This window comes from Phacochoerus africanus, chromosome 1, assembly GCF_016906955.1.
Source record: "Phacochoerus africanus isolate WHEZ1 chromosome 1, ROS_Pafr_v1, whole genome shotgun sequence".
In the NCBI taxonomy this organism is placed as follows: Eukaryota; Metazoa; Chordata; class Mammalia; order Artiodactyla; family Suidae; genus Phacochoerus; species Phacochoerus africanus.
Genome location: NC_062544.1, coordinates 57155527 through 57181078, shown reverse-complemented (window position 1 = coordinate 57181078; position 25552 = coordinate 57155527). Strand labels below are relative to the sequence as shown.

Below are 25552 nucleotides of genomic sequence, written 5' to 3'. Positions count from 1 at the left end.
AAACAACCCCAAAAGTCCCCAAGAAGCATAAACGCACACTGCTGGAGTATCAAAATTAGTAAAGAACTGCGAGTTTTTGATTCGTGACCTTCGCTTTGTCCCCTACATTCCTATGGAGAGATTGGGCTGCTCTCTGCAGCAACTTGGCCATCTGCAGGAGAGCACGTTTGAGATTGACTCAGCTTTTGAAGCAAAGTATTTGAAATTTCTCTACTCACTCCAAAGTTGCTTTGTAGTGGAGTTGGCTTGTGCTCCCCTTGGATGCTTGGTCTTTTGACTGACATGGATAAGGTTGGCTCTGAGGAAACCCAGCATCCTCTTTGCTCTGGCGCCACTGGGCCCGCCACCCTCTCCCCCCGCAGCCCCCTCTCCTCCCCCCCCCTCCCCCACCACCTCTCTATCCCTCACTTGAACTGGCTGCCAGAGTTCACAGACAGCTGGGCAGAGAGTGGCTAAATCTGCCCAGCTGCCCGGGAAGCTTGGCGGCCAGGCCGAGGGAAGGAAGCATCGGCTCTCTTTGAAGGTCGGCTGCCAGTGAATCTCAGGCAGCTGGACTTCAAAGGGGGCACCGCCGGGCTTTCCCTCCTGTCTCGGCAGGTCATTCCACGGCACTGTGCTTCCGGTGTGGGCCTGGTGGCTTTCAAGTTCCTCTTCAATTAAAGAGCTGAATTGAAAGCTGCACTTGTGTTCACATTTGTGTTTTTCATGTGCTATAGTCAGTCTAAGATCCTAACTCCTGTTACCCCAAGCTTACGAATAAGGATGGAAGAGAAAAGGTAACATCATACAAAGGGCAGCTAAGGAGATCCACTGCAGCTAGAAGGATTTCCTCACTGCTAGTTAGTTGTATCTTGTGTTATTTACCAAGTTTTGAGTTACCTTAGGGACTCTTGATGTGATCTTTTTTTTTTTTTTATCTTTTGTCTTTTTAGGGCCTCACCCGCGGCATGTGGAGGTTCCCAGCCTAGGGGTAGAATTAGAGCTATAGCTGCTGGCCTACGCCACGGCTCATGGCAATGCCGGATCCTTAGCCCACTGAGCGAGGCCAGGGATCGAACCCACAACCTCATGGTTCCTAGTCGAATTCATTTCTGCTGTGCCACGGCGGGAACTCCAGATGTGATCTTCTTGAGTAAAGGCTAATCAACATATATTTGTGGACTGAATTTAGCTGGTATCCTGGGCTTGGGTTTAGTCATGGATGATGGTTTTATTGTTTCTATTGTTTGTGGTGCCGTGCTCACCCACTCTACCCAAAGAGTACCTCAGTCTCTTGCTGCACTTTCCCACCTTTCACTTTCCAATTCCATTGGTGGTTGGGGAGAGGACTGGCCTAGGAAGGAAAGTGAGAGTTTGCGTAGAGTCCACAGTAACCGTGGTTGCAAATGGGGGTCAGAGTGGAGGGAGCCTGCAGTCAGCAGAGCTGTAAGTATGCGTGTGTATAGCAGTGGTTAGAGGTGCAGGTCCTGGAGCCAGGCTGCTTGGGTTCATATCCTGGCTCTGGCACTTACTGACCACAAGGCCTTATCTTTCTACACTGCCACACCCTCCCTGGACAATGGGGATATAATAGTACTTATCTCAGAAGACTGCTGGAAAATTCAAGGAGTTAATAGAGCCATGCACTTGGGACGGTATCTAGCCCAGACTAAACGCTCAATAAATGTTAACTCTTATCATCATGGGCCAGATCCCATTGACCAGGACTAGAGGAGGTGGAAAAGGACCAGTTTGTAATTGTTTCTGCCCCTGTATGGAGCTTCTGCCTTGGATAAAATTTGTAATAGAATTTTTTTCAGAAATCTTTAATAACAGAAAAAATTGTATTATGTAGTTTGAAGGGGAAAAATTTATTTTATGTTGTTCATCTCTCTCCTGGCATTGCCCTTCCTGGGAGTTTAAGGAGATGTAATAGCCTAGGCAACCCCAAAATAAACCTGGTAAAACATGGCTGCAAAGATAAATAAAGAAAAAGAGGTATTTTAATGAAGAGTACAGTTTCTGGAATTAGAATCAGAGTTTGAAATTTTTACTCTGATAAAACTTACCATTGTGCAACTATACATGTAATAAAATTCATTGAGTAATAAGAAAAACCATGAGAGTAAAAATTTATTAATCATACGTCTTTGGGTAAGTCACCTTGCTAAGCCACAGTTTTCTTGGTTGTAAAATGAGATGATGGTTACATACACAACAGGAGGCTTGTTTGAAGAATGAAATTAGAAAATATATGTTATAGTGCACTAAGTAGCAGCATGTTCAGTCAATGTACCTGTCATTATTATTACTGTTGCCGCCACCATTAGTGTTACAAGTTGAAATTAGTAGTGAATCACAAGGAAGCCTTTAGTGTTTATAACAATGATTTTATAAATAGAGTGCCTTTCCCTATGATTTTTATTCTCTCTAGATCAGAGGTCAGCAAACTGTGGGCCAAATCCAGCCTGCCACCTCTTTTTATAAATAAAGTTTTATTGGAACACAACCTCATCCATTTGTTTATTGTCTGTGGCTGCTTTCCTGCTGTAACCGCACAAGTGAGTTGTTGCGACAGAGACTTTATAATCCTCAAAGCCTAAAATATTTACTGTCTGGCCTTTTTCCTGAAGAAGTTTACTGGCCCTTGCTCTAAATATGTGTTTCCCCAATTAAGGTCCAGAGAATGTTAATTCTATTCATGTTAGTAAGTACTTTCTGAAAAGGAAAAAGAAAAAAAAAAAGGTTCTGTAGTCAAATAAGCTTTGGAAATGTTAAAGAGGTTGATTTATTTCAGGACTACTACTTAAAAGACTCTAACTTTTAATATCCTAATGTGCATTGTGAATCTTCAAGACAAGGCCATGGTATGCAAATAAACTGTAGTTTCCCAGGCTTACTTGGCTATGGAACCACCCCACCCCCACCCCACCCCTGGATCTGATGATGTTACAGAAAACATCCTCTGGGAAACCCTGCTCTGGGGCTGTCTCTTTTAGAAGGACTTTCTTCTTAAATCATTTCTTTTGGTGATTTAGATGATATCCTCATTTGGAGACCTACAGAATATCTTATGAGAGTCTCTATTACCTCATTTCCCCCCCCAGTAAAATTATGCTTTGTTTAAAATTATAACAGTAAAGTATACCAGATATTGAAATGCTCTAATAAGATAATATCCCCGTCTTTCAATTATTTTATATAATGTCTCAGAGGTTAGAAATAGAGTCCAAAGTCCAAAGTTTCATTTCATGCCTCCTTGAAATTCTAAAAGCATGGATCTTCTATGGGGCTTTAATTTTTTTTTTTTTTTTTTTTTGCATCCAGATTTCTGAAGCATAAATCTCAAGGGCCTACTGGGATACCAGCTGAACTCAGCTCGGGTTTATAAGAAGGGAGATTAATGTGAAGGTAACTTGTGCCTTAGCCATAAGGGGTTTGTTTTATAGACTAAAGTAAACACCTTGAATTTCAAGTTGCAAGCACATGGGGAGCCAGGAGATTCCAGAGCAGTGGCATCATATTCTGCCTGTGACTCACACATCTCAGTGGCTGAGCGCTGTCCCGCAGCTGCAGCTTCCAGCTGGTCCTCAGACAGAGCCCTAGGTAGTCACACACTGCAGTCACCTGGTTTGAGACGACCAAACAGGCATGCAGTTGCAACACTGTCCAGTTATGAATGAAGCCTGGGCTATCTCTTTGCCAAATACAGTTGAAAAAATAAATGCTAAGTCATAGCTGTTTTCTGAAATCACAGTGGTTGCAACAGTGAACCTGGACTTAGAGTGGAGAACCGTGCTGGAGAGTTCAGCCCTGGTCATAAACGCTCACTCTCCCCTTTTCCCGCCCTCCACCCTCCCTTCCTCTTCCTTCATCTCTATCTGTCTCTCTCCCTCCTGTGAGCCTACCCATTGCAGCAGAGGCCAATTCTTAGTCATTTTGATGCCCTTTAAACCTAGCTTAAACTTGATGCAGTAAATGTTTTATGAAAGAATAAGAAGTCTGAAGGGTTTCTTCTCCTTTCCCAACTTGTGAATCCATTAAGAAAATTCCACATGGTCTCTTCATTTCTATATCTCTGTGTTGTGTGTAAATCCTTAGTAAATATGGTTAACATTGTAAATGAGGATTCTGAAAATTTTATTATCATGCTTTTATTTTATGGGGGATGATGAACGAACTTTTCAGAAACCTTTGTTAGATATCATTGTCTTTTTTTTTTGTCTTTTGTCTTTGTTGTTGTTGTTGTTGTTGTTGTTGCTATTTCTTGGGCCGCTCCCGGGGCATATGGAGGTTCCCAGGCTAGGGGTTGAATCGGAGCTGTAGCCACCGGCCTACGCCAGAGCCACAGCAACGCAGGATCCGAGCCACGTCTGCAACCTACACCACAGCTCACGGCAACGCCGGATCGTTAACTCACTGAGCAAGGGCAGGGACCGAACCCGCAACCTCATGGTTCCTAGTCGGATTCGTTAACCACTGCGCCACAACGGGAACTCCATCATTGTCTTTTGTCTTTATTTAATTTTAAAAAATGAAGTGGGGGGGGGGGGAGAAGGAGGGAATGAGGGAAGGGCAGAACATTTTGGCTGGAACACAATTATCTTTTTAAAAAAAGTTGGAAACTTGGAAACTGTCAGCTTACTATGAAATACGTTGCTTCCTTGAAACATGCTCAAAAGTTCAGAGTTTTATTTGCTATATTTATTAAGTATGTTCATCTTGTAGGCACCATGATATGTGATGCATAGCTCTGTACTCAGCTGTAGTCTGAAACTCATTGGGGTTCTTAGAGTTCAGACGATGTGCCTGGGAAAGAAATAATCTGATGCTGACCTACTTGAAAGAAAGGATCAGAAATGTGGGGGGAAAGTTCTCATCTAGTGACATAAAGAAAAATGATTTAAACACACAACCCTCCCTTCTGTATCCTCTAAGAATGAGCTTTTCTAAGCACTCTCCTCTCTCACTCAATATTGTCTTCTGGAATCATTATCTTAGTGTCAGTGAATATATAGGAGAAGTGGCTGGAGCTGGTTGGAAACAGACTACAGCTACCTAGAGACCGTGGTTGTCTCAAGCAACCCCAGCAAGGATTAAGAAACATTGCTAGGAGTGCTCATGGTGGTGCAGCAGAAACAAATCTGACTAGGAACCATGAGGTTGTGGGTTCGATCCTTGGCCTCACTTTGTGGGTTAAGGATCTGGCATTGCCGTGAGCTGTGGTGTGGGTCGCAGATGCAGCTTGGATCTGGCATTGCTGTGGCTGTGATGTAAGCCAATAACTGTAGCTCCGATTCGACCCCTAGCCTGGGAACCTCCATATGCCACGGGTGCAGCCCTAAAAGGAGAAAAGACAATGAAAATAAAAAAGAAAAAGAAAAAGAAAAAGAAACATTGCTAGAGAAACTCTTGGTCGCACCAGCAGATACAAAAAGGCAAGAGAGGAATGTAGTGATTATATAATAAGTATAAGACATAATCAAGTTGAATTCATTTTACTTATAGGTTTGCAGGACAAGTTTCTGATGGATATTACTTGGTAGAAGGCTAAGGTAGGGGAGTGAGAATTAAACTTCTTAAAACATTGTTAACGCTCCTGTGATATCATCTGATTAATAATAATGACAAACCCTTATGTAATGTTTACTATCCGCCAGGCACTGTTCACATCCTTTATGAGTTGCATTAGTTAACTTTTGCTGCATAACTAACTGCTCTAAAACTTAGTGGCTTTAAACAACAAACATTAATTATTCCTCCTAATTCTCTGGGTCAGTGGGGCAAGGACCTCTGGTCTGAACTGGCTTGCCTGATTTCTCCTGAGTTCTCTATTACATCTGCAGTTAACTAACAGCTCAGTCGGGACTGGATAGTCCAGGATGACCTTACCCCCATGTCTGGCTGTTGGCAAGGTAGCAGCTCGTGCTACGGGGATGACTGGGCACATGTCCCTGATCATCCAGAAAGTGTCTTGTGCTTTTTTATAAGGAGACTGGATTCTAAAAGCAACAAGAGAGGAAGTCCCCATGTACATGCCTTTCCAATTCTCTGCTTGTGTCTTGTTTGCAAATGTCCTCTGTTATGGTTCTCTAAGAAGCAGGTGCTTAGGCGGGATTAGATGTGTAAAAGATCTGTTGCCGAAACTCCTGTAAGGGAGAAGTAGGTGGGGAGGCAGAAGGGGCTAGAGAGTATCCGACGGGGTTGCAGGCCTGACCCCTTTGAAGGAAAGAGGGAAGGAATGAAGGAGGGTTGGCTGGGATGAATCTCAGACTGCAACACAGTTCTAAGAAAGCTTTGGCCAGGCCAGTAGGGAACTCCTTGAACCTATGTCAACCTGAGGCCTTATGAGTCTACTCTATCATGGTATCTTGGCATAGCAGCTACAGTTGGGACTACTACTTGATCAAGTCTGTAGTCAACAATCCCTTTGTGGAAGCACTCGGAGAGGCCTGTTCCACGGAGCAGCACTATCCTTCCTCTTAGGAACCTGGTCACCTCAATGGTCAGTAGACTCTCGATCTGAAAATAGTCTCAGTTGTGGGAACACAGCAAGGGATCATGATTTTTTATTGGGGTGCTCATCCTCAGCCTTGTGCTGTTCCATTTATCTCTCGTTTTGATTGTAGCTATTAAGCAATACCTTTGCTGTCTGCCCATCTTTCCTGTCCCGAGGAATACCAGGTTCTATTAACCGTCTCCATAGTTTTCTGCACATCAGGTCCTCTTGGCTGCCTCTGTGACCTTGCCAGTCATTGTAGTAATTACAGTATTTTGGCTTTTAGCAAATAAATACTGCAGCCTGGCTTTTATTATTTGGAGCTTCATTATTCCCATGGATATTGATGGTGCAGCTCTGTGACATTAGCCTTGGGCTGCAGAAGAGACTCGCCACTAACTTCTTGGTGATGCGCTCTCTCACCTGTGTATTCTTGATGGCCTTGGTGAATGGTATTTCTTCTGGGCCCTCCTATGAAAAATAATATTCTGTTTTCTAACTGGACACAATTTTTCCATTCCAGCGTCTACTTCCCCCAGCCTTCTTATTCTCTTCTATGTTGTCTGCCAGGACAATTGGAGTGTTTTTATTTGACTCCATCCCCTGGGTCCTTGTACAGTGATGTGCCCCCAAATCAATGAATCCTCATCAAAGCCCCCTTGATTAAGCATCCTCAAAATCTAAACTCAAGGTACTGACTTCATGGCTCCTGCCACTAGCTGCTAGATAATTCCTGCATCTGTTTTGGTGCGTAATCTCTTTCCTCCCTAATCAGGCCCAGCTCCTTCTCTAGCTCAGTAATGCCAGGATTTAACACTAATTATTGTGTAAAGCCAGGAGAGGAGGCAGAGGCAGATCTGAAGAGAAGCTAACTGCTGTCTTGTGGGGGGAGGGCAAGGATGGGCCACCTCTTTAGGCTGTGAAGGTTCCAGGGTATTTGTAGATCCAGCATCTTATGTGCATCCATTCAAATAGCCTATCCTTGTGTTTCGGTGTCTCAGGTTTTCCCATCTAGAGCCCTGACCTTAGAGTAACAGACCTGCTTTGAGTGAGCATTTAAATATTTCTGGAGCTCTATAAATTGAAACACCAGATCACTTTTGTTTGTTGCTCCTCTGTGTCTGCTCTTCCACTGCAGGAGATGAGAGCCTCTTTGAGAGCTACTAAAGTGGCTCTCTGGCTCTTCCACTTAGTCTGTAACTGTTAATGGTCCTCAGTTTCTCATTCTCCCTTTGCAGGGAGAATGACTCAGCAGTAACCAGCCAACACATTGTCTTTGTAGGTGTCTTCTTCCTGTATCTTTCTTTCTTTCTTTTTTTTTTTTTCTTTTGTCTTTTTGCTATTTCTTGGGCCGCTCCCATGGCATATGGAAGTTCCCAGGCTAGGGGTCGAATCGGAGCTGTAGCCACCGGCCTACGCCAGAGCCACAGCAACGCGGGATCCGAGCCACGTCTGCAACCTACACCACAGCTCACGGCAACGCCAGCTCCTTAACCCACTGAGCAAGGCCAGGGATGGAACCCGCAACCTCATGGTTCCTAGTCAGATTCATTAACCACTGTGCCATGACGGGAACTCCCCTGTATCTTTTGATTTGATTTTATTTTTAATGATTTTTATTTTTTCCACTATAGTTGGTTTACCGTGTTCTGTCAGTTTCTAATGTACAGCAGAGTGACCCAGTCACACATATATATACATTCTTTTTCTTACATTATCCTCCGTATCTTTTTAAATGCTTAAAGCATGTTTCCCACAAGGACATTCCTCTGTACTAGGAAGTTTTCCCAGGTCACCTCCAGTGAAAGCTGTAGCAGTGGGACCACAGCCAAGGGCTCGAGCATATCTTTGCTCCACATTCCACTTAGGACAGTGTTCTCTGTACCTGCCAGGCAATGAAGGAAGCAGTGCTAGGTTTTTATATTACCACCTGTGTTGTTGGATCACTCCAGGCACCACTTGTGGTGGTCTGGGTCCTCTGAGGGACAGACATCAAGATAGGATTGGACGTATAAGAGGTTTCTTGGGGAAAGGCCTGTAGGGGAAATGGGGTGGGGGTGGGGGATTCGGGGCTGAGAAGGCTGGAGAGAGAGCATGATGTAGGCCATAGCCCTGTGAGGAAGAAAGGAAAGAAAGCAGTGTCATAGGTCTCTCAGCTGGTGAATGGATGAATAAAATGTGGTCCATCCATGCAATGGAATATGACTTGACCATAAAATGAAATTCTGAAGCATACTATAAGATGGATGAACCTCAAAAATATTATGCCAAGTGAAAGAAGCCACTTACAAATGATAATATATTGTATGAATTCACTTATTTCCAATGTTCACTTGGGCAAGTATACAGAGACAGAAACTAGATTATAGTGCTTAAGGCTGATGGGTTAGAGGAAAATGGGGAACAATTGCTAATGTGTATGGGGTTTCTTTTGGGGATGATCAAGATGTTCTAAGATTGACTGTGGTAATGGTTGAAAATTACCTGTGGTACTTAATTGACTGTGGTAATGGTTGAAAATTACTCAATTCTCTGAAAATACTAAATCACATTGAACTGCACACCTTAAGTGGACAAATTCTATGGTATGTGAATTATATTTCAATAAAACTGTTATGTTAAAAGAAAAGGAATGGATTATATAGAGTCTTAGACTGTAGCACAATACCGTGAATGTTTCAGTCAGGCTGACTTGATTTTCAGGGTGTTTCAGAGTGTTTGTCATTGTGGGCTGTCCAGTGTTAATGTTGTATGCATATTTAACTTCTCCGCTGGCTATTTTATTGCATTGGAATAAACTTTGCTACCGCTTAGAGTGAAGTTGATAACTGAAGAGCGCTTTTTCACATAAAATCCCAATCGAAATCGAACTACCTGCTTGCTCTTGGGCTCATGCCAAAGGGTATATGATCTGATTCCTTTGGATTCTGCACCTTTAAGGTTCTTTATCCCACCTGACTGGTATATGTATATGTACACATCTATTTTGTGTGTACTTATGTTTTAGAATGTTGGTATTCACCATTTGTTTTGCCCTACTAGTAATAAAAGGTACGTATTGATCAGTTAAGTCAAATTATAAAATATTCTGTATTTACCAGTTTTTGTCATTTCCCAAAGAGTCATAGAGCCATAAGTGACCTAGGAAATCATCTTGTTCAATCTCTTTAATTTACGGAAGATAGAATCATGATCCAGAGAGTCTAAGGAACTCGTCCCTGGTCGTTCGGCTATTTTTTTTTTTTTTGTCTTTTTGCTATTTCTTTGGGCCGCTCCCGCAGCATATGGAGGTTCCCAGGCTAAGGGTCCAATCGGAGCTGTAGCCACTGGCCTACACCAGAGCCACAGCAACTCGGGATCCGAACCGCGTCTGCAACCTACACCACAGCTCACGGCAATGCTGGATCGTTAACCCACTGAGCAAGGGCAGGGATCGAACCCGCAACCTCATGGTTCCTAGTCGGATTCGTTAACCACTGTGCTACGACGGGAACTCCCTCGGCTATTTTTTGACTGAACTAAGTCCAGATGTCATATCTCCTAGTCTTGGCCTCATGCTCTTTTTTTTTTTTTTTTTTACCATACCCACATTACCTTCCTGGTAACTCATGCAGTGAGGGGTCTTCCTTCTATTTAGATGTGTTTATGTATTTCTTAGCATTAAAAATAAAACATTTCAAACAAAAAAACTAAGTTAATTTCACTGAGAGATGACATGTAAGCACAGGACTTTTTGGTAAAATGTTACCAGTACAGTATCTTTTTTTTTTGTAAGCAAGCCAAGTCTTTATTACACAAAAGCAAATGCTACAGTATCTTTCAAAAGCTTTATTTAGAGTTTAGTGGTTGATAACTTGTTGAAATATAACTAAGTGGTATGTTTTCCGTATTATGGTTGTTAGCAGAGTTTTGCTTTTCTGAGAATTAAAAAATATGTTCAGGCTTTTCTCCCTGTGTCCAGAATGATCTTTGAAAAATAAGCAAACCTAGTGACAGTACTGTTTCTCTGTGTAGACTCCCTCGGCAGCTCCTTTTACCTTCAGGATAAAATTTAAGCTCTTACCATAACCTATAGAACAGGCCCTGCTCATATCACCCTCCCAGCTCTCCTTTCTCTCTTGTCATGGTTAGCTTCTTTTAGTCCTTTGAATCAACCAGGTATTTTATCTTCAGGCCTTTCAATATGTACGTGTTGATTTTCTATTGCTTCATAGCAAATTACTACCAGAAATTCAGTGGCTTAAAAAAAAAAAAAAAAAAAAAAAAAAGCCCACCCATTTATTATTGCACAATGTCTGTAGGTAAGAAGCCTGGTGTGGTATGGTTGGATTCTCTTCTTAGGGTTTCACCAGGCTAAACTCTCAAAGTACACTTGACACTTGAACACACAGGGGCACTGACACCCTCTGCCCTTGCCGCCCTGCAAGCAATTGAAAATCCACATATAACTGCTCTCTGTATCCACGGATCCCCATTTGTGGATTCAGCCAACTGCAGATCATGTAGTATGGTACTATGCATTTATTGAAAAAAGTCTGCATATAAGTGGACCTGTGCTGTTCAAACCTGTGTTGTTCAAGGGTCAACACCATTGGCCAGGGCTGTGGCTCTCGTCTGGGTCTCAGAGTCCTCTTTCAAGCTTACTGATTTTGATAGAATTCAGATCCCTGTTTCTTTAACATATCTCTTAAGTCAACAATGTCATATCAAACTCTTCTCATTTTTTTTTGGGAGGGGGCTGGCACATGAAAGTTCCCAAGCTAGGGGCTGAATCCACACCACAGCAGTGACCCAAGCTGCTGCAGTGACAGACAACACCAGATTCTTAACCTGCTGAGGCTCCAGGGAGTGCCATGCTTCTCATTCTTAAGATCTGTCTGACTCACTCTTATGTCAGGTCTCTATGCCTTCCTTCTCTGTCCTCAGCCCAGAGAAGATTCTGCTTTTAAGGACTCACATAACTACTTCAGCACCACCTGGATAATCCAGGATATAATCTCCTTATTTTAAGGTAGGCTAACTAGTAACCTTAATTACACCTGCACAGTCCCTTTTGCCAAGTAGGGTAACATATTCATGGGCACAACACTAGGTATGGAGGTCATGGGGGTCAAAATCCTACTGCCACAATGCAGCTCCCTCTGACTGGAGGACTCGTCCTTGTCCCCACATCGTGCCCTTTGTCTGCTAACTCTTACTTTATCCACTAAGTCTCTGATTTCTTTTTGCCCCCTTTCCCACTAGTGTCACGTTCAGGTTGAGAACTTCTCTTTAGCGCTCTTGAATTACTCTGTATTTCCTCACTGTACCACTTATCCCTCTCTGTGCTTCTCCATCTTTTCAGGCGGCTGTCTGTCCCCACATTTGTGTTTCCCTCTTCATCGGTGTATCTGTCATACATTTGATGCCCAATAAAAAAAGAGATGAGTCAATGAATTATTTGTATCCATGAAAGGTAGAGGCATGATTACTGTCTTTAGTATAATTTCTAAGACTATCACCTGGAGGAAGAGAGAACAGTTTTAACTCAGTATATGCAAATCATTATTATTTTTTAAAAAGGCCTGCTTTTGTGAGATACTGTGTTCCTCATTAGTGGAATTTTGGGGGAACTCAGTGACGGAGTACCAGGGATGTGACTGGGAGCCTAATGTCCAGGAGCTCTGTTTTGTGACTCATTCTTTGTTGGCGCTGCTGCCAGATCAATGGAGATGGGTCACTTGTATTCTTGTACTTGTGGCTCTCAAGGGAGACGTGCTATATCACTAGTAATGTCTCTTACCATTCGCTGTAGAATTATCCAGCCTGGTGGCTCTGAGATAATTGACTCCCTGATACTTCGGCCTGTTCTGGTTACTGAATCATAACTGAGTGGCAAGTAGCAGCGTTACTTTTCTAAAGCATGCACTGTTCAGCAGCGGCATGAGAAGTAACAAGACTATTAACATATATCAGTAGAGAGGGAGTATAGTGTCGTGTTTAAGGGCAGGCTTTTTGATTCAAACTCCAAGCTCGACTACTTGCTAGTAAGCAGTGTGTGTATGACTTTGGACAAGATCCGTAAGTCTCTGTGCTTGAGTTTCCTAATCTGTAAAGTGAAGGTTATCTTAGAGATGATCGTAAGCACCGTAGGCAGGATAGTAAAGGATATAGTGCCTAGGGTGTAGTAAGCATGTGTAACAGTCAGCCGCCACCACCACCACCATCATCGTTATCGGCAACAACATTATCCTATAGACACAGCAAAGATATTTCAGGACTCACAACCATGTGCACAGTGTCTGGCATGTACTAGAAATATAATGATGTTTTTGAGTTAATAATTTGTTCATTTGTATTTTTTTGTATTTATTCTTTCAGATAACTATAGGCAATAGTCTCTAAAACTTTATAATAAGAGGAAATAGGAGTCCCCGTTGTGGCTCAGTGGTTAACGAATCCGACTAGGAACCATGAGGTTGCGGGTTCCATCCCTGCCCTTGCTCAGTGGGTTCAGGATCCAGCATGGCCTTGAGCTGTGGTGTAGGTCACAAACACGGCTCGGATCCCGCCTTGCTGGGGCTCTGGTGCAGGCCAGCAGCTACAGCTCCGATTAGACCCCTAGCCTGGGAACCTTCATAAGCCACGGGAGCAGCCCTAGAAAAAGCAAAAAGACTAAATAAATAAATAAATAAATAATAATAAGAGGAACTAAATGCTATGCTAATCTTGTATTGCTCAGAGCTTGCTAAGGCAGCCTGTAAAACATCTCCTGCTAGGACTTACTTTGTTTCTTCTTTTTGCATATTAAAGCAAATGGGTGTTTTAAAAAGCATTTTGAAATTTTTTCCAGAATAAAGAAAATTATAATCAGGTGAAATTAATATTTTACATACAGCTCTGTATCATTTTCTGGATGATGAAGTGAAATATTCTTGCCGCAAAAATGTTGAATTCAGATGAGATGTTAACAATGTGTTTGTCTTTGCAAACAGGTTCATCCTAAATTCCACTATAAACAAGCTCATGACCCGGGCACAGACACTTCTTGCGTGACTTTTTCCTATGATGGGACTGTACTTGCCTCTCGTGGAGGTGAGTTAATAGCTTTCTTTTTAATGTGTTTCTCTATAGAAAATGATCATTTTTAACTAACCCTATTCCTAATCATTTTAACTATAAATGATCAATTTTATATGTCACACAAATATCCTAGCACCTAGTAAAACCAGACGTGCTTTTGTTAATGTACTTTTGCCAGTCTAGTTTTTGCATTAAAATGCATTTCCATCTTGGCAATATTATTTTATTAAAAAGTACCAAGTAAGATTTATAAAATATGTACTTTTTTGCCCAAGTTTTAATTTTAGCTCCAAATTCGATCAGCGTTTGGAGCCTCCAAAGATGACCTTTGCCTCTACCTTATGGAATTTTGTAGATGATATTTTATATTCTTTCTGTATTATTTTATAGTTCTGGGTCTGGTATTTCAAATTCTTTGATTTGCTAACCATTGATTTTTTTTTTCAGTTCAAACACCAACTCAATTCAGTTTAAAAAGGTTGTATACATGGATGTTATTTTTTTAATAGCTACATAATTCTGTATGGTCATATTGTAAGTTTACTTATCTTCACTCATATGGTTTAATATAGGCTGTTTCCAATGTTTTGCTAAATCTTTCTCACCTGGATAAGTTGTATGTTGGCCGAAGGAAATATGAGCATAGTGAGGACAGCTTGTGAACAAAGCCTTAAGGGGACATATGGACCATGACTGAGGGTCTTCCAGGAGGCCCATTTATGGGGAGAGAAAAGAATCAGGATAAGTAGGTTGGAGCCATGTTATAGATGGTCTTAAATATCATGTAAAGGCTCTAGTCTTTATTCTGTAGGTCTAATTATTCTAGCAACACTACATATAGTCATTTATTCCCTCACTTAACTTTGTATTTTGAACAGCTACTCTGACTAAGCACTCTGCTAGGTGCTTGGTCTAAACTGTGAACATCCTAGACAGGGTTCCTCTCCTGAAATAATTTTCAGCCTGGTGAGGAGGGTGGTGGAGGGAGGAGGACATAGACTTGGCACAGCTTCCCCCTTAGTTTAATATGTCCTTTGACCCCTGGGAATGCCATTCAGATTCTCTTTCTTTCCAAGATTCTCTTCTCATATATTATACCAAACCATCCTCACTTACATAATTTTTTTAAAAAAATCACAGCACATGCACATGTATTTTCTTTCTTTCTTTCTTTTTTTTTTTTTGTCTTTATTTTTTGCCTTTTCTTGAGCCGCTCCTGCAGCATATGGAGGTTCCCAGGCTAGGGGTCCAATCAGAGCTACAGCTGCCAGCCTACACCAGTGCCACAGCAACTCGGGATCCGAGCCGCGTCTGCAACCTACACCACAGCTCATGGCAATGCTGGATCCTTAACCCACTGAGCGAGGCCAGGGATTGAACCCAAAACCTCATGGTTCCTAGTCGGGTTCGTTAGCCACTGCGCCACGACGGGAACTCCTGTATTTTCTATTTATGGTATACATGGAAAAGGTGGATAGGTATAAAATATCTATTTTGGTTCATCAGTTCTAACCTGCTATTTGAGCCCTAGGATGACTCTTAATTAAGTCTGTGTTACTGCACTCTTTACTCACAAACGGGGAATTTACCCCTAGTGTGTATCTAAATCCCCTGGGAAAGTTCTTCAAGTAATAAATGCTCCCATTGGAAATTCTCGCATTCGCCCTTGCATCTCTAGAGCAGTACCCTTAAAACTCCGAGGTGGAGTAGGGAGAGACGAGGGGAATAAAAGAGGTGTGTACTTTGAAAATTCTTCAAATTATTACTGCAGGATTCTGAAATAGGTCAGTGCCGCCCCCAGCTGATTATTACTGCCTTAGAAATCTCAGATGAACTCCATTTCGGTCAAAGCCATTTTAGGGATCATTTTTCCCTCCCGCTTCCATCCTATAGTAGCTGTTGGGTAACATGTCATCAACACAACATGTGTACTATATTCCCTCACTTTCCTTCCTGGATGTATGGAGTATGCCAGATGGAAGTCTCTCTGTTCAGCAGAGTCCCCGGGATGTTGTAAGGTGTGCCTGCTAGCTCCAGAACCTGCCAGGTTAGCTAAACTTCCTGTTACAGATGAATGGTTTCTTATTGTTTGGGGCTTGTGAAGATGTATAACCTTTTTTTTTTTTTAACAGACTTCAAGCAAAAAGGTGAGTCCTACAAAGTTCTTCTAGACTAAGCAGGTCTCTCATCCATCCAGTTGTGGATTAGTACACCTGCCAAAAGTTGGGTTTCAGAGGAAAGGTCACTGGGGAGAGAATGGGGATTTTTATTGAACGCTCCACTCCCCTCACTCGCATCTGATCCTGATTCCTTATTGGACCCGAGGGGTTGAGGCAGGTCTCAGCTGTGGACACTGGGGAGAAAGAACAGCAAAGACATCACTTTACATGAGTTTTTGGCTTTCATTATGGTCAGGAATTAGGTAGCAGCCCTGTAGAAATATTTAAAACGTTATTCTTTAAAGAATATTCATTGTATTTGAGACGGCTTGGGAAAGCTGTGCTCCTAGCAAAGGGAAGAATGATAGCCACCGATAGAGTTACACTGGAGGGAAGGGACTTGCAGGGCTCACACTCATTAACGTTAATGGATAGTTCCACCCACACACTAGTGGGGAGAAAACAATCTGTTGTGAATTGAATGATTTTCAGTCCTGATGGTTGTTAAATTAATATCTTCTGACAAAGTCAAGTTCTGCTCAAATATACCACAGGGAAACTACCATCTGCTCACAAGTCACTTTTTAGAGTAGATTCTCCAGGGTTCCTTCTAGCCTGCAGATGCTGCATCAGTCTGGAAAGTAATTTCTAGGAGGCTAGTTTGTGATCCTAGATCTTTCTACTGTTCTCACAACTACTGCTCTCAAGATCTCCAATTAAAAAAATGAAACATATGCATCCCCTTTCTTCCTTCCTCCTTCCTTTCTCTCTCGCCCCCTCCCTTTCTTCCTTCTTATAGTTACACACTAAGTTTATCAAACTCTGAACTTGGAACCGGATCTTTTTTTGCCAAATTTATTTTTTGTCTTTTTTTTTTTTCCTTTCTCATTCCTCTGTCAGGTGATGATACATTAAAATTATGGGACATCCGTCAGTTTAATAAACCACTTTTTTCAGCCTCGGGCCTTCCTACCATGTTCCCCATGTAAGTAGCATATTTTTAATATTTGATAAGCACAAGGGAATGAAAACATAATTGCCTCTTCATGTTCATGTGTACGTCTTAGATCTTCTAGAAGAGGGACTTGGAGAGTAATTGAAATAGGTTTTTTGATAGATGCATTTTATTTTTCCTTTCACTTTGTGCACGTCCCAGAATATAAAGTTTTATTTTTGAAGTTTGAGATGATGTATGTTCTGTGTTTGAGTGAATATATCTGTCTCTCTCTATAGAGATAACATAGATATTGTATGTACACATAGGTTTTGAGGTAGTAAAGATATTTTAAAGAGTTGAATTGTTCTTTTTATAATGTATAAATGATGGAGTAGGCCTATCTTTATTTGCTGTCTTGTAAAATTTGCTTCCTCATACATCAGAGCTGTTTTTCGTAGTTACTGAGTATCATGTGTCACTTTCTTGAGTTTTTCTTATCATTCCAATCAATAATTTGGTAACCTTCATTAGGTAGCTGAAAACTGTTATCTCCATTCTACTAAGTTGATAACTGAAGCTTTAAAGATTTCTCTGAGGCAGCTAAGAGTGGAATTTGTCCTCTAAGTCCTACAGTTGGTACTTAAGCAAAACAATTCTATTTTGGTAGAAATAAAATTTCACATCTGTATTAAATAATGACAAACAGGGGAGCGTGAAGGTAATGGAAGCATCGAATGGAGAAAGCTGTATAACATCAGAACACTAACTCTGAAATGGTCTATTGACCATGGCATTCATTGTTTAAAACAAACAGATGAACAGGAATGAATTTATAGCTGATAGGATTTTTTGGAGCCATTTTGCCTGTGGCAGGTAACACTGGCTGCTGCGTAACCTCTTTGGATCACATCTTAGATTATTCATAATCAAGTGGCCAGACATCTCATCACGGGGGCTGCTTGGTCATAGCCATCACTTAGGTTCCAGCAGTACAGTCTGCTCCTCATTCATGATGCTTGACTTGACAAAACTCAAATTACTGGAGTGGTGGTGCTGATAAAAATAGTTCCAAAACTGGTCAGAATAACCATTACTCAGACATTAGTCATACAGTGTCTATTTGTGTATAGACAGGATCAATGTCTATGTTGAGTTTTCCCCCACACTCTGTTTACCTTAAACAATACTATAATGTGTAGGAATTAGAGCACAGATTCTGGAGTTAGACTAAGTTCAAATACCAGCTGCACTGCTTACTTTTGTAATCTTAGACAAGATTTCTTTAACTTCTTTCTGCCTCAGTTTCCTCATCAGTAAAGTTGGGATAGTAGTATTTACTTCATAAAATTATTGTGAATATTAAGTGAATTCATATAAATGCCTGACTTAATATAAACCCTATATAAGAATTGTCTTTTCTTATAGTAATGTTGTTTATATTTTAACTCCCTCGTTATCGCAGCACTGTTGTGGGGTCATAAGCCAATATTTAGAAACTCTTTTTTTTTTCTGTAGGACTGACTGCTGTTTCAGTCCAGATGATAAACTCATAGTCACCGGTACATCTGTTCAAAGGGGATGTGGCAGCGGCAAGCTTGTTTTCTTTGAGCGCAGGACTTTCCAAAGGGTGTATGAAATAGACATCACAGATGCGGTATGTATGTTCTTCACTCCCAGCCTTGAAAATGAAGTTATTTTGCATCTTAGCCACCTTTGGTTTTGGTTTTGGTTTTATTTATTTATTTATTTATTTATTGTAGGGCTGCTCCCGAGGCATATGGAGATTCTCAGGCTAGGGCTCTAATCGGAGCTACAGCTGCTGGCCTACGCCACAGTCACAGCCACGCCAGATCCAAGCCGCATCTGTGACCTACATCACAGCTCACGGCAATGCCGGATCCTTAATGCACTGAGCGAGGCCAGGGATTGAACCTGCAACCTCATGCTTCCTAGTCGGATTCATTTCCCCTGCACCACTACGGGAACTCCTGGTCTTGGCTTTTAAATAGAACATCACGCCCTTGCAGTGCAGTGTAGCTCTTTTTTTCTCCAACACAGAATGGCTTATCTACACTTTCGCCTCCCCTGACCAAGTGTTTCCTACGGCCCACACTTTAGTCAGAATTTCAGCTGGGCCTTGGGTGTTTACCCCTCTGCCAACCAGTCTGAGGAGAAGAGAGGCTGACCGCCATCTAGGATACAGAAAGGAGCTTCCCACAATGTGCATGTTTGTGAGGATTTGGGGGTTATGGACAGACGTGAAGTGTTATGCTCATAGAATATGATGAAGTGTGTATCATTGTTTGAAAACTTTGACGGAATTCTTATCAGAGTTGTCATCAAGGTAAGACTCTACTTCCTCTAAGCTTAATTTCTATTTGATTATTGAAAGTTTAAAACATTTCAGATTTGACTTTCACATCCAAAAAAAAAAAAACCTCTTCAGTCTTCTTCACATATTTATATAAGCATTCATTCATTCATTCCTGTCCTGAGACTGGAGCCATATGTAATACAGTAGTAGTGAAGATTCCCAGAGGAAAACCTGAGCTCCTTTAAAAGTCTTTTATTTATTTATTTTGCTGTTTTGGGCTGCACCTGTGGCATATGGAGGTTCCCAGGCTAGGGGTCAAATCAAAGCTACAGCTGCCAGCCTACACCACAGCCACGGCAATGCAGGATCCAAGCCGTGTCTGCGACCTACACCACAGCTCATGGCAACACCAGATCCTTAACCCACTGAGTGAGGCCAGGGATTGAACCCGAGTCCTCATGGATACCAGTCAGATTCGTTTCTGCTGCGCCACAACGGGAGCTCCCTAAAGGCTTTTAAAGTATGTGCTATTATGTAGATGGTAAGGCAAATTATTGTTATTTTCTGAGTATGAAACAGGCCAATTAACATCTGTGCAAATTTTCTTTGGCTCATTGTCAAATCCTTTAGTAATATCCTATATCTTAAAAAGTGCTCTTATGTAAGTTTCCCCCGTTGTTTCAGCTCTTTGTAAACAGTTGAGACATATTATGTACTTAAATGATTCAAACAATTGAACAACTGTTTTTAAATCACGAGCAAAAGCTCCCATCTCCAATGTTCTAGAATTACTGTGGAGTCAATTTGTTGGCCCTAAATTTGAAACCATGGTATACAGTTAGTTAGAGACAATGAACTAACAATGAGGCTAACTCTGGATGAGTACTTAGGTTTTATAGATTCTAATCTCATGAGGTAATTTGAAATGTGCCAGCACTAATAATACTTTTTGGAGAGCACATCCGGGAGCCAACTAAAACACTAGAATCAAGGAAAAACACTCCTGACACTATCAACTTGAATCTCAAAAATTAAATGGTTATAATTGGTTCTTCCAGAAGTACCTGTATTTTTTATGTCCCCCAAGAACTATACATCTTAATATTATTCATGGTACTGTGTTTTAAAATTATAATTTAGGAGTTCCTGTTGCAGCGCAGTGGTTAACAAATCCGACTAGGAACCATGAGGTTGCGGGTTCGGTCCCTGCCCTTGCTCAGTGGGTTAACGATCCGGCGTTGCCATGAGCTGTGGTGTAGGTCACAGATGCGGCTCAGATCCTGCATTGCTGTGGCTCTGGCGTAGGCTGGCAGCTGCAGCTCTGATTGGGCCCCTAGCCTGGGAACCTCCGTATGCTGCGGGAGTGGCCCAAGAAATGGCAAAAAGACAAAAATAAATAAATAAATAAAATAAAATAAAATAAAATTATAATTTAAATTGAAATGTAAATAAATTAAGGGATGTAGAAATACAATTGCACTTTTAAAGACATGTTAGATTTCTTTAAGTGTACAGAACATGCTGTTTGTTGTGTTGCTCTGAATTGCTTTTCTAGCTAGATCTTTTTCTCCATAGCACCACCTCATCTATTTTGTATTTGTTTGTTTTTGTCTGTCTTTTCCCACCATGAGGGCAGAAGCTTTGTTTTATTCACTGTGATATCCTTAATGCTTAGAGCAGTGCCTGGCACATAGATGGTACTTGTATTCTATGTGAGTGAATGGTCTACCTGGGAAGTGAAAGTAATGCGTACTCTAGAGCACAGGTGTGTCTTTGGCGATTGAGGCAAGAGGGAAGTATCTAGAGATAGAAAGGTAAACTGACCTTGTATACCCTAATAAGAAAGTGACTTAGTCTTGTGGCCTTTTTTTAAAGCAAAGGAATGACATGTTTAGATCCAGGTTTTAGAAGCTAATTTTTGCTGAAGTGTAAAAGTTAGATTTACGAGTAGTGGTATTCATTTGTATATGTATAATTTAGGAGACTGGGTTAGTATTCCCTGAGATAGATAGAGAAAGAGAGAGAGGGAGGAGAGGAAGGAAGAAGGGAAGGAAAGGAAGGAACGGAGGAAGGGATGGATGAAGGAAGGAGGAGAGGGAGGGAAGGAAGAAGGAAGCAGGTTTTAGAAGAAAGAGAGAGTCTGCTGTGGATATGTTGAACTTGAAGTACCTTTAGGATCTCTGGGTGGAGATATTCAGTGGGCAGATGGGTAGATGAGTTTGGTGCTTAGAGGAAAGAAGACACCGTTTGGGGAGAAGCGTTTATAGTTCATAGTTGAAATGTTGGTTGCTGAGTAGTTTGATCACAGAAAAGGCATAAAGGATAGAAAAGATAAGCCCTAGGAAACCTGCATTTCAGGGAGGCACAGGTAAAGAGAAGAGAATTAAGGAGTAGGGTCATTAAAGAAATAGAATATACCATATATTGAATTATCTTAGAAAAGTCAGAAAACAGATTTTGAGATCCATTTTAATAGACGGATGAGGAGAGAACTTCCAATAGGGACAAAACCACGCACCGTAAAGGGGCGTTTTAAATCAGTGATTCAGGATTTGTTTGTCTTTTTTGGGTTGTTAACATCAGACAGCATTTTTTTCTGTTTTTATTGTAGAATGGTGTACTAAAGGGACTTTAAACTGCCCCTTTGATCTATGCTCTCAAGTCTTAAGTCTTCTTGGAATGTAAGAAAATAAATGCATTCATTCTTTGGAATGGATGGAAGAGGGTGGACACTTTGCTAGAAGGGCCAAAAAACACCCTTTTTAAAAATTGTATTTTTGTCATTAAAAAACGAGGATTATCATTTCTTTTGGAAGCACCACACTCTACCATAATAAGGTACTTGCTATGTTGAGCTTTAATTTATGTAAAAGGTAGCAGCATCTCATATTCTTAAGATCAGCATTTAGTTGTTTGCTTGTTTGACTAGGCACAGGCAGTGGTGGCTTTAGTTCTATCCTAGTATAATTGATTGCATTTTCCCACATCCTTTCCTAAAACTAAACAAACCCCTAGATAGTTAAATTCTAGAATACTGAGCTCAACATATATAGGGAGCCAAACATTACTTTCAGTTAGGGGATATTAACAATCTATATAATTAATTTCCTGATAACTAAAAACTGTCCTATAATCTTTGCAATAAATAGCTATAAAAATATAAGTTACATTTTCCATATTTGTTTTCGAAATAAACTTTAAAAAGTGGTTTTAATTACACTTTCTGTGTTGTTACATGCTCTGAAAATTTTTTCTTTTTCAATGTGGAGACTCAACACTCTTCACCAGGAGATGACAAGTGTTTCTTTAACATTTACTATTTTTGCTATGTGATGTTTGTACACATTTTACAGTTCTATTGAAATTATTTTTATTTTTTTTATATAATGATTTTTATTTTTCCATTATAGCTGGTTTACAGTGTTCTGTCAGTTTTCTACTGTACAGCAAGGTGACCCAGTCCCACATACATGTTATTTTTAGATGCTTCCTTTTAACCTAACTTTGTTTCCACAGGTTTAGATAAATGCATATCCTCATTAATCATCTAATTCTTTGCGATTTGAATAATATGACAGCCTCATTTCTAAGATAAATTGCAAATATAATTTGATCTTGAATTTATAAGTTCACTTTTGTTTTTGTGTAAGATGAGACTCTAGATTTTTCATGTATTGTGTAAAAAGCTTCCATTTCTCTATGTGATAAAAGCATGGGAGAGAAAGAATGGACAGAATGCAATTTGGAGATAATATATATTTTTTTAAAGTCATGTTTAGAAGAAACATAGACATTTTTTAAGCCTTTTCAAAGTTCCAGTAATTTTGGGAAATGCTCTGAAGTAGCATTTTAAACTATTATTAGCTTAGCTATTTTTCATCAAACTATAATTTGTTGCAAAATGACTAATGGAATTTCCTTTTTCACTAGTATAAATCAAGGGATATGGTTTATGCAACTGTGTTAGCATATTACCATTTATATACTCTTTCACCCAAGCATAGCGAAATAAAGTTGTTTTGACCTGGTATTATTTAAGATTAGTGGCCTCTTCACCTCCATTGCTTTGGGCAGTGATTTAAAAGAGATAGCTGACATTCTCTTGAGTTAAGATTGAGAAAAAGGTGGAAAGGAAAAAAGCCAGAAATTTCACACCTGATCTTGCCTTCTCTTCTGATTCGTTTGTTTGCTTAGGTAGTTTGGTGAGGGACTTCTGTTTCTATAAACACTGAACAAAGTGAGGAGGAGAAAGAGAAGAGTGAAACCTTTATTTTTAAAGCATAGTTATACCATCTAGCACATCTGATGGAGCATTTGGCCGCAGAGGCTGCTGAGGAAAAGGAAGAAAAGTTTGCTTTGGCATTTTCCCCTCGACTGCCTTAGGCATTTCAGAGGTGATTGAGAATCCTAGTTGCAGCATAAGAAAAAGAATCATCTTTGAAGGAAAAAAAAAATGTTCACTTATGATTATCTAAAGAATATTTGATTATTTTTAGGAACATTTTTTAACCATTGAGGAGAGGAGATAGCAAAGAACAAGGATTGTCTTGGATTTTTGTTTCTTTCTACCACTCCTTGTTCTCTGGAACATCCCTTTCCTATGAGAGATGAGAGCTGGATTATGCACTACTCACTGCCCACCTGCGAGCTATATCTCTGCCTCTTATTATTATGGATATTGGTTGCAAAATAATAATTACTGTTAAAATTCTGTTAGTTAAGTTATAGTTTATGTATTTACCAAAAGGTGGGGAAAGTTTCTTATTTCAGACCTACTTATCTGAATAGAGAATAGCCTACTGCATGTATTGAAGAGGAGGTGAGGTCCATGTTGTGTAAAATGTTTAAAAAAACAAACATTTCCATAAAAGTACCAATCTTGTTTCCTTCTTTACTTAATTAGGTGAAGCTGTGAGGAGAACTTGAGTTCACATTATTTTTCTTCACCTTATAAGACCTAATTCTTGATATGTACATACATTCTTCATATATACATTTCAGTGAGGACTATATCAGATTAGCTTTTTGTGTTGTAATTGAATTTTTCTGATTATAAAAGTAGTACATATTAAATCAAAAAAACTGACAACTGAGATGCAGACCATTGCCTTTAGAATGGATTAGCAACGAGATCCTGCTGTGCAGCACTGGGAACTATGTCTGGTCACTTATGATGGAGCGTGATAATGTGAGAAAAAAGAATCTATACATGTATGTGTAACTGGGTCACCATGCTGTATGGTAGAAAATTGACAGAACGCTGTAAACCAGCTATAATAAAAAAAAATCATTATATAAAAAAAACCCCTGACAACTGAAGAGATCATTGAGAAATAGCACATCTTATCACATCACCCATAGATTATTCCAAGATATGACATTTAAATTAATGAATGTTGTGATGTCCAAGGAAATCGTTGTATGCATTAACATATAAAATGACAAGTAACATATAAAGTGAAAGGATTACCACTTTCATTTCCAAAAACATAAATTTTTTTGTGTGTGTTATTAGGAGAGAGTATTGATATATTAAATCCAGAGAGATCAGAGAAGAATAAATGGATATAATGGGACCATGAGATGATAGACCCATCATGAGTCTAGCAGTCTATCTTAATTTATAAGTTTAAGAGATGCTGACTCTTCAGGCTACAATCACCTCTCGTTATTTGTACATATGAAGGAGGGCAGAAAGGTCATTCAAATTAATGGATATTCCAGGGAGTCCTCAGGATTGGCTTTGGAATGTATCTTTGTTCTTATATTTGAATACAGATATAACTAATCTGCGAATTTACTTCAAATTTAATGAATTAGTGAAGCTGTGCCTGTGAAAGCTTGTCTCTGAAGGAGCTATTCTTCCATTTGAGCTGGGAATAGACTAATGAGCTGTCTTACGGTGATGTAAAGTCCCCACTCAGGCCAAATCACACCTTTTAAAAGTTTTCTAGAAATAAAGGAGTCATGCAGTGTCTTTGCCCAGTCGGGATCACATAAGGAATAGTACACAAAGGGAACTTGTGCTTTTGGTAGTGCAAGTGCCAACTGAAAATAAACTTGAAAGAAAGACTATATTTGGCATTTATCTGTTTTCTAAAATATAGTGAAACCTGTTTAATGTGAAGCACAAGGGAATGGGAAAAAATAGGCTTTGAATTAACTAGCTTTCCGTTATCTGATTTTTATTACAGAGCCATCAGGCAGTGGGTTGGCTGGGGACTAGCAGTTGCTTTGAATTACGTATTATTTTGAATAAAGCATTATCAGCTTAAGGCAGTTTTACTGCAGTTCACTTTCTTGGGAGGATTAAACAATGTAGATTTCTAGATGGATCCTAATTAACATGTTCGTATTTAGTAAAAGACGTCTATTTTCCCACTGCCAAATGGTAAGCCAGTGTACTCAGCATAGGTTTATGGAGCAGATAGAACCAAATTTTTTTAGGCAGGGTGTGTATGTCCTGGGTGTTTCCTGGTTTTCTGAGGTGTATGACTATTTAATAGGGAACCTGGGAATAAGTCGAAGATGATGGAGTTTTCGTGTAAATCTGCGAACACAGCAACTACATGGTTCTTTTTCTATCACTACTTTTTTCCAGG

The 25552-nt window shown here is 40.3% G+C and overlaps 1 protein-coding gene across 3 annotated transcripts in view; it reads left to right on the top strand.

The window, feature by feature from the left end:
• Nucleotides 1-25552, top strand: part of WDR70 (WD repeat domain 70) — a 294335-nt gene that overhangs the window by 232439 nt on the left and 36344 nt on the right. For all 3 annotated transcript variants that reach the window (XM_047766810.1, XM_047766803.1, XM_047766821.1), the window contains exons 11-13: nt 13453-13552; nt 16600-16684; nt 18152-18290. In XM_047766810.1, coding sequence (XP_047622766.1) covers nt 13453-13552; nt 16600-16684; nt 18152-18290 — 324 coding nt within the window. The remainder of the gene's footprint in view (nt 1-13452; nt 13553-16599; nt 16685-18151; nt 18291-25552) is intronic.